The sequence below is a fragment of the Nestor notabilis genome, unplaced genomic scaffold (assembly GCF_000696875.1).
Source record: "Nestor notabilis isolate BGI_N333 unplaced genomic scaffold, ASM69687v1 scaffold21640, whole genome shotgun sequence".
NCBI classification, from domain to species: domain Eukaryota; kingdom Metazoa; phylum Chordata; class Aves; order Psittaciformes; family Psittacidae; genus Nestor; species Nestor notabilis.
In genome coordinates, this window is record NW_009910944.1 from 22,224 (window position 1) to 37,548 (window position 15,325).

Below are 15,325 nucleotides of genomic sequence, written 5' to 3' on the forward strand. Positions count from 1 at the left end.
CAGAGCAATTTTAAATAATTTTGAAGTAGAATAGTCATGAAAATAGCTGAATTATGTTAGTTTTTGAAGTTGTATCACTTACATTTTTTATTGTGTGATTATGTTTTAGGAAGTGCTTTTGCAAATGAGATTCTTGTTAGTGAAACACACATTTCCAGTTAAGAATTGGGAATTCCATTACTTTTGCATTGGAAGGCTTAGAGACACAAATTGGCATGCTGATATAATGGCGAATTTGGCTTTGTCTTACTACTGAAAATGTGTCCCCATCCAAGATTGCTGCTGACTGAACACTTCAGCAAGCAGAATGTATAGTTGTGACAGTGTCTCTGAGTTGACAACATTCCTTAAGTGGTGATTATTTTTCTTCTCCTCAATCCTCCTTAAGGGTGCTGTGGTCCAGTGTGCTGAAAAGCCAGTAACTGCTAAAACTGCCTGTGACTGTGCTTAACTAGCAGTTGGGAAGCAGAAGAGGGCTATGTTTGGCTAGAATTACAGCAGGTAATTAGTGAAGAAGATTTTCGTTAATGAAGTGCTGAACAGCCACTGGGGCAACTGTCCACGCTTGTCATAGTGGCCACCAGTGATTAAGAATGTGTGTCTTGGCTGAAAAGTGCCACCTACACAGTAAAGCAGTGCAGTTACATGCTTGGTAAGTGCCTTACATTTTTACTGGGTCTATACCAGTTAGCTGATGGACTTCAAGGATTCCTGTCCTGATCCTGCTTAGTTTATGAAATGCGATGAGGTCAAAACTTATAATGCTTTATGTATACCTTCTGATCTTTTGCTGATCGACTAAGAATGCCACATTTCTGCTAAAAGAAGGAGGTGGCTGTGCTGTTTTCCCTGAGAAGTGTTAGAAGGTTACTAACTCTCCTCCAAAAGGACTAAGTATCACAGGTTTAGTTTTTTCTTTATTGAATCATTTGGGTTTTTTCTGATGTGTTGCATTTGCTAAACTGGTGCTTCATTTCAGATTTACAGTATTGCATTTAACAGCTTTTAAAAATTACTATTCAGTTACCTGATTTCATTTGTAAATAAATATTTAATTCTTTGGCAAAGGAAAACTGTTTTGCATTGGAGCTACACGGAGCTTTTTGCACCTCTCCGGAGCTACATATGTGATATGACCTAGCCAGCTACCTGGTACACACAAATTGCAGGCAGGTATTTCTTGACAGCAGAGGTATTGTGTGGAGCTTCCATCAGAAGAGGTTGCCACAGCCACGCATCTGGAGTTCATTCAAAGCAACTTTTACAGAGCAGGAGGTCTGTGGTCTGAGAATGTGGTTCCAAGTCCAGGAGCCAACTTTAACTTTCCTGCAGCAGGAAATTCAACTGATGACTCTTATGTTTCAAGATAGATTGCTGGCCCTTGGCCGTGATCAAAGGTTTTCAATATACAACCTGCAAAACTTTCCGATTACTGTCTTCTCTTGGCCAAAGGGTAATCATATCAGAGATTCATTTTGTTGTGAGGCTCCCAGCTTGGTAGCGATCATATTAAGTTCTGCATGACAAAAATGTAGGACTTAAGCCAAGGACTATGGTGTGACTGAAATGTTTCAGAACTTAAACCAGTTGCATGACTGTGTACTGTTAGAGGATTTGAGTCAGATTCTTTAAACATATCTATGTGTTCTCCATCCTCAAATAAGTGCCCCTGTTCTTCACAGCAGGATGGTTTTGCAGGTTAGGAACTACTCTTGTGAGTTTGCTTCTGCTCTGTCAAGATATGTAGAAAAATGGGAACAGAGATGAAAACAAGGATTATAGTAATCCATAAAACTCTTGGCAAAATTACTTGTCCTATCAACCAATGTTCATTTTAATTCTTAAGACACAGAGAATTGATGTAAATGTTTCTTTAAGTGGCCCATGATTTGCAAGCTGACCCTAGCTTGAAAAACAAATCAAATCAATGGATTGGTAAATTTAAACATGTTTTTCTGTCTTACAGGTGTACCACAGGTTGATGTGCTTCCCTGTGATACAACTGGCAGTTAGAAGTGTTGGGTCAATGAAGTCTGAGATATTTTTTCATTCTTATTTTCTTCTATTAGTTAAAAGAATGGGATCACCTCACCAGCTGTTCTTAACTTCGTGAGTACCTACTAATGCCTAAATCTAATTCACTATAAAGTTTTACCCAAGGGAAGCCCCAGACTGTAGTTTCTTGCCTGGGTTTGACAGAAATCTTTACTCAAAGCATGAAGTTTCTGTTTACAGCTTATTAGTTATGTAAGACCTGATCAAACTTCCCTCGTTACAACAAATTGTGTCCTAGCTGTTACGGCAAAAGTTGCACAGAAGTTTTACAGACCAACAATTGTGTGTTTTACCCCATTTGCTTGTCTAGTACCCCCTGTTCTGGAGCAGCTTGGAGTGTTCAGAGTGGACCTGGTGAAAATCCTCTGTGGTGGTCTGCACTTGGCAAAGACTTGGTGGAGTTCAGAAGGTAGAAGCAAGGCTTTCCAAATCTGCAAGGGCCTAGATACTACCATTTACATTCTGTGGCATGCCTATGAGAAGTCATTTTCTAGAAGGGAGGATATATAGATTAGTTATAACCAATTAGTGGGCTATAATTGCTTTTTCAAGACCAGTTTACCTCACTGAAGACAGTTATCAAAAACATGGGTTTATTTTGCCTTGCTGGGATGGTATTTGGAGGACATAAAATGTTGCTCTTTGGGTCAGGTATTAGAGGACATTCTTGGTGCATGCTTATGGAGTAGGCTAGGCAGGAGATTTAGTGATGAAGAATATCAGCAAAGTGTGAAGACAGGTTTAGAATTACTCGTGAGACATTTCAGACTCTTCCTCTTGGTAATGTTAGCTTTTATATATTGCAAGAAGTTGCAACTACCAAGATAATTCAGCTGTAAAATATGTCACAACTATTCTCTTCTGGGCTTGGACACACATTGTCAAAGGTTTTGGTCAACAGGTGCCCTGTCTTGTCTAAACAGTGGGTTATAAAACTGGCAGTAGGCTCGGTATATCTCTGCAGCATTTGATGAGGCCCAGAAGCTGGTAGTACCAGTAGGTTTTGAAAGCTTGAGCAAAGTGTCTTTTCAAAGTTGAGCAAGTTTTTTACAAGCTTCATTTATGTGTATTTGCATGTTTTTAACCCATAGTTCACTGCTTTTTGCTCCTTGGTTGGAACTTCCTTGTTGTTTGAATTAATGCACTAATTAATTAGATTAGTATTTTTATCCTGGTAGTCCTTTGAAAGGCATATGGAGAAATAAGGCAAGGCGTGATCATGATAGGGTCACCTGGGAAAGTTAATGGACTTTGATTCTATACAAGTCTAGGCTAGGGAAAGTTTTGATAACCTGTAGATTTGAGCCAGGGATTTTGTCTGGTGCTCACTTAGGAGCTTTAGAGTGCTGTGTGGAGGAACACGTGGGTCGAGGTGGAAGCAGGGGTAGAGAACTCCTGTTTGCACAGATGTAGCTGAAATTACATGGAGGAGTAATGGAGTGAGGAGGCACCTCTGAAACACTGGTCCAGAATAATCCAAGCAGCCAGGACTGTGATCAGCACTGACCATGACACTGAAATCACAGAACTGGGATGGGAGCTCTCTAAAGAGGGTCACCTCCGCTGTTTGAGGAACTCCATGCCCCATCAAAAAGTCTGTCAGGACCAGATGCACTTACAAATGGTCATTTCAACCCGCACCATTTCCAGTCCCTCTGAAACAGTCCCAAGGCAAAAACATCCGTTTCTTCTCAGGATAGTACATAAAGTCTCCATGTAGGATTGGCAATAGTTTCAACAAGCAGAAACTAATCTCCTAGTGAAATTGCTCCAAAAGCAAAAGATGAAAGAATGAAATAAACAGTGAAATGTATTTCTTTGTTTTCTAGCTTTTGAGTCCCCAGGGCTTACCTTTTGAAGCTCACTTAAGGGCAATAATTGTTGCTTCTGAAGAGTCACAATACCAGTGTATTTATTTATCTTCAGATTGTAGAGCTTTAAAGGAATAACAAATATTGCAGTGCCACCCAAAATTGGGGATGAGATTTGGATCCCATCAGGTGACAGTTGCTTCCACTGTAAGGAGCACCACCAAAATCTGCAGTACCACAATCTCTTTTCCTCTTATACAAGGTGTTCCATTAAGAAATAATGCAGACCATGAGAAAGGCCATGCCACAGTCCATGTTAGAATAGGTTGCCCAAGGAAGTTGTGAATGCTCCAACCCTGGAGGAATTTAAGGCCAGGCTGGACAGAGCCTTGGGCAACATAGTTTAGTGTGTGGTGTCCCTGCTCATGGCAGGGGGGTTGGAACTAGATGATCTTAAGGTCCTTTCCAACCCTAACTATTCTATGGTTCTATGATTCTATGTTGGGTAATTCAGTACACGTGAGAAACAGCCTGAACTGATGTAAGTTATTTCTCCAAATAGTAACATGTCAGTGTCAATGATACAAGTAGCAAGGCCAGAAATGTCAATTCAATAATGCCCCAAATGAATTCCTGCAGTTTTTTAGAAAACTATCTATCTATCTAATGAATATTGCTTCTATTATTTAGCCAGTTTGACTCTTGCAAATGAAAAACTGGATGATACGGCTGGTATGGAGTTGTCCAGGCTTTTGTACTAAATATTTCTGTGAAATCATGACTTCTATTTTACTTTACTTGTACTGTTTTCCCATGTACAAAGAGTTTAAATCCTCAGTTAACCTCTGGGTTGCATTTTTTTCTGTGAGTGTTTTCTCTCATGTTGAGAAAGAATTCTTGGCCAAAATTACCATCATCTTCCATGATATGACTTAAAAATAAAAGTGATTGTACTAGCTGGTTGTTTGAAGTTCCATTTAACCTGAAGATACAACATTCTCTGGCTGACATGATGAATTCATCGTCTGAATTGCCAGCAGACACTGTGCATGTTCAGCATGTTTCCAGACAGGCTAAGCTCTCCAGGATTATGGCTGTGGTTTTTGACTTCTATTGTTATTAAGTAGTCAGAGATTGCGTATGCCCCTTAATGAATATAGATAAGAGTATGTATTTAGTTGGTACCATAAGGTGACATGACAAAGCTAGACAGGTTCACTACAGTAAGAAAAATACAACCAACCAACCAAACAACCCAAAAGCCTGTTTATGATGTCAACGGCACCTTTTTTTCTCAATAGGTTCAAGTGAATTGCACTGGTATTATTCCTTTCTCATGAAACCATATTAAAAAAGGCAAGTATCTGTCTCCAAGACAGCTGGAAACTTGATCACATTTATGAACTTTACCAGGATTTTGGTCATATGTAGCTACATAAAAACATTTAACAGTGAAAGTATTACCAAACATCCTCTGAGTTTCCTCATCTATGTAAATTTATCTCTAGGACAAGATGACTTAAAACCCAGTAATAACTGTCCTCCTTATCCACACTATGGTATTTACTATCTAGGAAGAGCAATTTAAACTGTATGAATCAGACAGAAAGCAGCCAAGTGGTGGCAGTGGTGGGTTATTTTGTTTTAGATTACTGAAGTCAAAGGGCTATGTATGGTAGCAGTCATACAAAGTCTGGCTTACTCAGTACACCACAGTGAGCAAATACCGCTCTGAATTTTGGATTGTTATAAAGCCTGTTGTAAAGATCTTCACATGAAGTAGTTGAAGCAGCATTTTATCTTTTAGAAATGTGCGTACAGTTGGCATTCCAGTTTTCCCTGTTGGAGTCAGCCCTTGTCAGTCACTTGTTCTGACAGAAGTGCAGGAATAGGAAGGAGTATTAAGGAAAACACAACTGTCTTATTGTGGGACATGAATTATGGGAGAATAATATTTGCCAGTAGGCTTGTTGTTTTGGGGAGGGGTTTAATGGTTGAATGTGAAGCTGACTTTATTGAGATTCTTAATTGCTGAGATTTTATTTTGTCCATCCTGTCTGTAGAAAGCCAAATTTGAATCAATGTAATAGTTCAGTTTGTTAGTTACTGAATACTGAGACCAGAGTAATAAATACACGAGTTTCCTCATAAAGCTACACTGATTTGTACTATCATGCAAAGTTTTATCTTTCTTCTGATCTCCTGGTAATCACAGCCCTAAAAGCCTTCAGACATCATATATCTTGCACGCATTAATTGAGTTTAAGCACATAAAGATAAGGATGTAATTACAACGGAGCTTTTGAGCCTTACTTAGTCAAAATCTGTCTCTGGCAGCAGAAGCCTTATTTGCTAAAAGGCTGAAGACAAAGGCCCAGAAACCCAGAACTAATGCAAATATCAAACCATTCCACATTTTTACATGGGTTTTGTGCTAATGTTTTTCTGACTTATTTGCAAAGCACCGAGTTTTCAGAGCATTCAATACAGAAACGGTTACATTCATATCTGCACTCTGCAATACACACTCTCCTTTACATCTTCACCAGAACTTTTGCAACTGAGGTGTTACCAACACTCGGAAACGTGTTTACTAATGTACAGACCGAGTGTCATTTCATATAAACTGTTGCTCTCTTCCTGTTCACTGTAGGTGCCAGCAGCTGTGGTCATTACACTTTCAGGGAAAGCTGATGGTTCACGCAATCATCTTTTCTACCAAGTAATTTGTTTTTCATGCACTTTCACCTACTCTGAACAATCCAAGGACTTCATACAGCTGATCATACCTGTTGCACCAGTGGTTTTCTTTAGAGCTAGCCCTCAGGGGACAGTTATTTTTGTACCCTGTAATACTAAATTGTATGCAGAAGTTTCCCTTTTAACACAAGTTTAAGAAGATGACACTTTATTTTTTCCTTAAAGACAAAATTCATATATAGTTTGCAATTACAGAAATTATTGTGCCCCACTTAGACCTACGGTTTACAAGTACCCAAGATACACATTATACAAGCAAATACCCTCCAGGAATAAACACTGAATGCTAACAGTATGTAATTACAGTGGCTCCCAGGCATAAGGCTGTTGAACAGTACAAAAGGTTTGTGTGTAGAGAGTAGTGGAAGTCAGCTCAGTAAATGTTGAATCCTTGTACATATAGAGATACATCAGACCTTTGCTGCAGATTGTGTACAATCATCCTCTGGAAAGCTGAAGTATTTTTTGAAGGTCACATAGGTTCTGGCCAGAAATAAATGTCATACTGAAAGCTTCTGCACTTGCACAAAAGATACCCATTAGCTTCAAGCACCTAAAACCTCTAAGCCCTGACACATTTTCAGTAACTAAAATGGCACCAGACTATAAATTTTTGAAGTCCTCCTTAAAAATGTCACCTAAAGTTATTAATCTCTACTCCTCATTCAAAAGCTGTATTGCAAGATTTCTGGCTAATGACTAGAAGGGGTTACTTTTGTTTAAATAGCTTAATCCATTCTCTATTAATACATGTCTCTAAACAAATGTTATCTGACCTTCTATTTCATGACAGAACTAGGTAAACACAGCTGTTCAGGAATCTGGCTTTTGGTGCCTAGAAGTATTTTATCAAAGTGCTTTTGAAAAGCAAGACTTTAGGGGAGGAGTAGCTTTGCACGAACATCCTAGTAGTTGTGCATAAGGAATGAATGAATTACTGTTATTACAACAGGGGGCTGTCAACACAGATAAACCCATGCAAGGATGCAAACAGGGTGATTCTGTGCTTTGAAAGACACAAGTTTCTTCCAAGAGTGTTTCTAGTCCAACTTCAAAAGATTTCTTCTGCCTACAGTTAAGATTTTCCTTGTTATTAAAGATGATGTCTTTAAGAAAAATAAATTACTCCTTAGTTTCTTTGGGACTGTTTTATGGGAAAGGCAAATCTCAGTCGAAGTTACTAGGAACTCAGGACAGGAGCGTTAATTTTCTACATCAAAATCCAACTCATTCAGGAGCTAAGATTTCACTGACTATAGCAGGAACTCATCTGCAAATGCTAAGTTCTCTTTTATGGAGAAGCATATCTGCCGAAGAAAAGTATGCTTTGTGTTGGGTTGTGGCGGATAAAGAAAAGGAAAGGATGGTCTGCATTGAAATCCTCTTCGATAGCCATGCAGAGCATAGCAATGCCAGCAGTGGCAGCTGCAGCTTCTGTGCCTTCCTCATTCACTTCTACGAAAGCTTTGTGGACAATTTTAGAGAGAAAGAGGTCACGTGCCCCTGACATTCCTGACAAGTCAGCCTTACCACTGTCAAATACATCCACCAAGCCCATAGCAACTAAATCTGATTTAAGGTCGTAACTTTCTTCTAGCCTGAACTTTGGCAAATGCACACGAACATCAGTGGAATACAGGTGCTTTGGACATGTCCATTCCTGGAGCTTCTCTAAGGTAAGCTGCTTTTCCAGCTAGAATTAAAAAGAGATCATTACATGTCACCAGCGTAGAAATATTTCATTTTCAGTAGCATTTACAAGGCTTTACAAAGCACTAAATAAGTACGATGCAACTATACAAAAATGACCATACCCGTATCTTTGATGGGTATAGATCCTCCATATAGATCTCCATATAGATCCTACAAATGCTATTAAAACTAAATGGAGTCAGTGCAATTGTTACTTTATAGAGTGGTGCAGAAATGTTCTTCTTGCTGCAATGTACAGAAAGGAGAAACATGAACTGACAGCAACTAAACCCAGTTGTTCTTACTGTTTAATCTAAATAAATGAAATTACAAAATTAACAACAAGTAACAAAACTAATCATCAGAGAGCTCAAAGCAGCTGATGTGTTCCTGGTCATTTAATGGAAAACAGTCTCATTACATCAAGGCTAAGAAAATAAAGACTTCCAAAGGTAATGAGAGAAAAGTTATGTCATAAAAAATAAGCAAGGCAAGTTAATTTTCATAGTTAACTTTGGTTTTGCAGTCTCCCTCATGGTTCAGCAAGCCAAAGGACACAAAGAGAAGCTACAAAACCAAAACACAACTTCTCTTCCTAATGCGGCACATGCACATATTCTTTATTGCAGTGCTAGCAGAGGATTGTCTAAAGACATGCTCCATACATATGGGGCTCTGAGAACAGGGGTTCATTAAGGCTTTAGTTTTAAATGGCTGAACTTATCCATTAAATAACTGCATTAGCTTAGATGGGTCACCTTCTGCAGTCCAGTGGAGTTATCTTCAATGTCATCAGGTAACAGGATGATCATACTAAGTTCTTCTCCATCATAAGGCAGCTCTAAAACACGAATCTTCTCTTCAGGGATGTACCCAAAACAAAATTTATTTTTCTGATACATCATTTTCACTGTCTTTCTTTCATTCTGGATAGACAGAAGTTACCAAAAGTAACAGTTAAGAACAGGAAAAAAGCAAGTTAAAAATTGTATTCTTCCAAAAACTTTTCCTTCATTGTATTAGTTGACTATAAAACTGTCTTTGCCAAACTCCTGACTGCCCATTTAATAACAATTTCATCTTGAGACATGAGTTTTTACTAAATTTGGTTCTTCTTTGGCTTCTGTAGTACAGTCCTCAGAGAAACTATTTCTTTGAGTTGCTGTACATATTACTCTGGCCCCAAAAAGGATGTTAAAAGTCAACAAATACTAATTTTGTTCAGCATAAAGCAGATGACTGTATGTAGTATCTTGTAATGCTGTTAACATAAGTAGCATACAGAACAAGAAAATGGGGGTTAACCAAAATGTGCTATCATTTTAATACTGCTTACCTAACATCACAAACAGGCATAGTTCATGGCAGCTGAAACTCTGCTAGTCACAGGCAGGGTCCTAATCTATATGTGAGAATTCTCTCAAATGCTATTCTGGTAAGGGAGACAACAAATAGCTTCCTGAATACAGAAAAATACCAAAATCCATAAAAAACTCTTTGGGGTGAACTGAAAACATTCATTATAGGCTTTCTATTTACATTCCCTGGCAGTGTTCAAGGCCAGGCTGTACGGGGCTTTGAGCAATCTGGTGTAATGAAAGGTGTCCCTGCCCATGGCAGGGGGTTGGAACTGGATGGATGATCTTTAAGGTCACCTCCAACCCAAACCGTTCTGTGAGTCTATGATTTTTTTTATTATTTTACCTGTAAGCAAAGCTCCACTTTAGCACCTGTATGATTTGACCTTTTTGTTAGATATATACTACCAAGATGTATCTGTATTACCTTATTTAAGCGAAATGGCATGTCAGTGGTGTCAGCTTCTTTAAATTTCTCTGCCCAGTTCCCTTTGAAATAAATAGCATTCACCAGTACAAGCCTGGTCATGTTATCAACTGAGCCTTCAGCCAGCAGATTAAGGATTTTACCTTCAGGGGGGCAGGGAAAAAAAAGAGTCACAATAAAATCTTGTGACAAGGTGATAGTACATAAAACATACATGAAACCATACAAAACATACATGAAGAAACTCATGCCTTAAAAATACTGCAAACATAAAACTTTAGTTCATTCCTGTAATAAGGTGTGTTTCAGTACCTGTCTCTTTACCTCTTCACCATACTTTTTAATAGTAAACACTACTGTCACTTTTGTTATACAGTAATTAGATTAATATGTATTATTTTTAGCTTAAACTGCCACATACGACTCATCATACAAAAACTAGATAACACACACAGTTAGAATTACAGGATTTAGAAATACATATATACAATATAATCAATATGAACCAGGACTGTCTAAAACAGGATCTCCAACTCAATGGTATAAATCTATGTTTAGGCATCTCTCCTGCACTCACTGGCCTCAACATAAACAATGGAAAAGTATCAGCACTTACAGAACTGTTTAAACGTCTTGCTTAGGTATTATTTGGTTCTGTCAATACATCAAGTGAATATCCCAGGGCAAAATTAAACTGTTCTGAAGGTAGAAGGGCCTTCTCCTGCTCCCAAAGTGTGAAACACTGCTGGTTACTTTATTAACCAAAGTCATTTACCTTCAGTTTTCTCTTCTACCCACTGGTTAATTTCTTTCCTGGCTTCATCACTAGCCTGAAGAAAATCAACTGTAGCCAAATCAGCTCCATAGAATTTCTGAGTATTAGTCAGGAAATCCTAGATTTTGGAACAATAAGAATAGCTTCATTGTATGCAGACAGGAAAACATCTCTTTATGCTGTAGATAAGGTGCATGTCAAACAGCTTATCACCTGCTCTGAGACGGGGCTCTAACATTGCGCTGCCTGGGGTGGGTTTGAGGATGGGTTGGGTTTTTTCCCCCTCTCAGAGTAAGCCTGACAGTACATTTGCCACATACACAGCTGATGGGGTGCTTACTGCAGGTGTTACAACATTTACTTGTTATTCCCCTGAAACAGGCTCAAGCACGGCTAGGATAAAACAAAACTCTCTGAAAGGGCTGAAGAGGGATAAAAATAGCAACCTGGGTGTACGCAAAGGTATACTCCACTGGTGAAGAGGCATGTTGTGTAGACATGTTAGGCATCCCCTCCCAAATAAATGCAGTGTTTTCAAAAACATTTAAGTAATGTTGTACTAGACCAATGAAAATCCTAAAAACCTGATTGCAACAGACACAGGGCTGGTTGCATCCTAAAAAGTTGATTGCAACAGACACAAGAGCTGGTTGCATCCTAAAAAGCTGGTTGCAAGAGTGAGATGTTGTGATAGTTACTGTAAACTAAGAACCTAGACAAGTGATATTTCTCTTGAGCCCAAGAGCAGCTGAACCAAACAAGCAATGAAAAGAGTTTGCTGTGTAACATCCTTTAGGTGAGATGCACAGATGCCTACAGACATGGAAATGCATATGCATGTATGCAACACACTTGTCGACTGTCCAGTAATGTTTAGAAATATATCTAGAAATATTTCTACTCCATAAACATTCAAATAGCTGCATTTTCCCACCAGGTTCCACCATACCATCATGATCTGCACCAACGTACCGGCGAAAAGCTGTAGGACTTCTCTCCAAAAAGCCGACTGGCAAGCCGTAGGAGATAGGGAGCATTGCTTCTGTTTATATCCATAGTTAGAGTCTGAAATCTTGAATGAGTATCTTCAACTTTGTCAAAATGAAGTGTCTGAAATAAAAGGAGTGAACTAGCTGCTGCAAATACTCTTAAAAGAACAATACAGTATATTTGTATCTGATCCAGAAGATAGGTAGGTTGAAGAAAGCTAAAAGGCTGGAAGCTGCTTAGAGACTTCTGTAAACCTTGAAAAATGAATGAAACTGTTTCTTGGTGCTACTCTGCCCATCAGCCACTTGTATTAAACTCCTGGTTTATACACAGTGACAGCTGAAGCTGTAGATCATAACCCCAAGTCCTACCCATGTAACATCTGCATGCCTCCCCTCCATGGACCATGGGACACAGTGACTCATTCTCAGGTGGGGAGCTGAAGAGAGATGATGCCAATAGAGGCACTTCGGTTTTCTTGCTTCCCCCTTTTGCACAAGGGAACCTGAGGTTTTGCTTTACAGAACATACAATCAAAACTAGCACAGGTGAGGTGTCAAGAAAACTTGGAACAATTCTCTTTTACGGTTTCATGAAAATATAACTGCTATATATGTATACATGAAACTGCATCATCTTAAAAATCAAATGCACTACTGCAGTTTCTTTTCACCAGTACCTCCTTTCCCAGAGGCAAACTGGCTGGCCAGGGCTTACAGATATGACAGCAGAAGCTGCCAGACCTCACTGACAGGGAAGGCTACACCAAAGCAGAGATGTCCACATTCAAACTTGCACCATGTATTTCTCAGTAGGGACGACTGCTGTGATACAGCCACTGTACTCAAAGGAAAGCCCTTCTTTTATCTTACTGGGCTTTTGGTCAGGCCTTGCTGTCCACCCTTATGCAAGCTACGTTGTACATATGAATAACTGAGCAAAAACATCATGGAGGCAACTTAAAATAGGATTATGATCATGGAAACAAATTCCTATGTGCTTGAGAACAGCCCTTGACAGTTACCAATCGCTACCTCCTTAATTAGCTATGTTCTCATAAGTAATGCATTATGGTACAGGAACATGCATTACTGAAGGTGACTATGCTGAAATAAATTTTTCCCCCAAGTTCCTTTTGCATGACTTCTGCTGACAGTAAGTTTATCCTAGGTGGGGCTGTCAGTTTGATTACATGAAATATATGTTCAAAGTCTGTTTGTACAAGTAGCGAGAACATAATTTTATTGTCTTATTCAGTAGGCATCAACTCAACAGTACAGAACAGTTCCTCCTCAAGTCCAGAATACAAAGGTGAAATTATTCATAGGCAAACACATGATGATGACTGCAGTGAGAAGCCTCATACACCCTTCTTTGTGCTAGCAGGCATTAGCCTAATCAAGGGGGAAAATAATAGTGACTAACTCCCTTCCATGCAGGAGGCTCATGGGAAACTGGTGCACTCCTATGTACACCATTTTTGCAATTTGTAATTATTTTTCTTAACTATCCTACCTAACCTAAGAATAAGCATGTGGGCTCAGCTCACCCAAGATATCCGAGTGCCTAGCTGCTACTAAAATACTGATACTTAGGTAGCATCATACTTGTTACACTTTACACACAAAACTATGTATTACTATCAAGTTTCTTATGAAATACACATCTGTATTATTAGCAATAAGCATACCATTGGTGACCCTGTACTACAAAGCAAGAGTTCTGTGTCAAAACATCTTACAAAAACTATGCTGCTGGAAACTCCGATCAATTTAAATGGACACCGATTAATTAATGAAATCAGTTTCCTACTTCAAGAATTAACAAGTGAAATTAAATGAGAAACAGGGGTCATAGGAAATATGGAAAGCAGGCTCTGGAGCAGGGCAGGAAGGAGGTAGCTGCAGAAAAGAGCCCAAGGAAGATCAGTGAGCATGACAGAGATCTTGTCCCGAGCACGTAAAAACAACATAAACCTTTCCTCTTCCTTCCGCTAAACCACAACAATTTTTAATGGAAATAAAACATAAAGCCAAAGAGAATTACTTATTCTTTACTAACCTTCAGCACCTGTGCCTTTGTATTACCTTTGGACCCTAAAAAGACCATGGCCAGAGCAGCAGAGACACTGACAGGAGAGAAGAAAATGTTGCCTGTTGGGTTGGTCTCATTAAATCTTCTGAGCAGATCAAGTGCAAATCTGGTGTTGGCATTACACAGGTTCTCCATGGTTATAGCTGAAAAATAAAACATCAGTAAGGACGCTGATAACACTAGTCAAAAACCTAACCTAACCTTGAGTGACTTGCAGAGTAAAGGCTGGATTAATCTTGCTGCAGCTGGGTACAGAAACAGCAACAATTTCATTCTCAGTGCATCTTATTAAAAAAAAAACAAACAAACCTCAGTCACATTGAAAAAGCTTATTTTTTTTTCACTTATATATCCCAACCTTCTCTATTATGATAACTTTAATAACATTATTTAAAAAAATTCCTTGCCTCCTAACTTGAAACTGGAAGTATGTGTGCTGTCAGGATTGCAAGTTAAAGTCCTTCAGCCTCACAGACCCAGCACACCCTGAAGAGCTCACTCAAGCTGCTTTCACCCCGCTCTTCTACTCAAATCCTGAAGAGACAACATTCACAGTAACTGCTCAGGGACACTTTTCAGCAAGCTGACCCTCTTCATGCCACAAAAAGGTGTCAATGCTGCCAAAGGCTTAGGCACATACTTACCTTCAGCAGTGTAAAGCGCTGCTACCTCCACCAGCCTGTTCTGCCCAGAACAAGTGAACTACCTGTTTGCCTCAGCCAGGTACAAACCTAAGCCCCAGCAGGGCTGGGCAGCCCCCAACACACAGGCAGAGCCTGGGGTGTTGAGAGCTGAAGGTGACATACCAGCTAGCAAAGGCAGAAGTGAAGTACAGAACAGACAGAGCTTCAGGCCTCACACTGCACAGCTGGAGCATGGATTAATTTTGGTGAGATGCTTCCTAGGATGCCCTTGGAGCAGGGTGGAAGGTGCAAGGGCCGGGCCAGGAGCAAAAACCTACACACAGGCTAGCAGCAGCAGTGCTTGGTTGGAAAAGCTTCCTGCTTCTCCTCTGCGTGCTTGCAGCAGGACTTTCGCATTTGACTGTTTCTAGCTTGCTTCCTCAAGGAGTTCCACTTGGGAAGTAGGATTTAGGCATCTGCCCCAGCAACCAGGGAAGCTGCCCAACGAAACGGTCGCTAGTACTGCCCAACCACATGGAGGAGTCTACAGTCTTTCTACAGGAACTGCAAAACAACACTATCTGCTTCCACTGCCAGACAGACAAACGTCCTGCACCTTTGCAACGTTCTTTTATCTAGTTTATGATAAACAAAATAACCCAAAACAATAGAATAAATCCAAACACAAACCCAAAAGCACAGTTTCAGTTACTGACAGCGCCGCACCTTCCGGATGGTTT

The 15,325-nt window shown here is 39.6% G+C and overlaps 1 protein-coding gene across 1 annotated transcript; it reads right to left on the bottom strand.

Annotated features, from left to right (window-relative positions):
* Positions 1–7,917: 7,917 nt before the first annotated feature.
* On the bottom strand, positions 7,918–14,097 carry SERPINB1 (serpin peptidase inhibitor, clade B (ovalbumin), member 1). Its single transcript, XM_010012424.1, has 6 exons — positions 13,930–14,097; positions 11,851–11,988; positions 10,879–10,996; positions 10,104–10,246; positions 9,077–9,244; positions 7,918–8,319 (listed from the first exon to the last, which is right to left on the bottom strand). Exons 1-6 carry the CDS (start codon positions 14,095–14,097, stop codon positions 7,918–7,920), a joined length of 1,137 nt encoding a protein of 378 aa, XP_010010726.1.
* Positions 14,098–15,325: the final 1,228 nt, after the last annotated feature.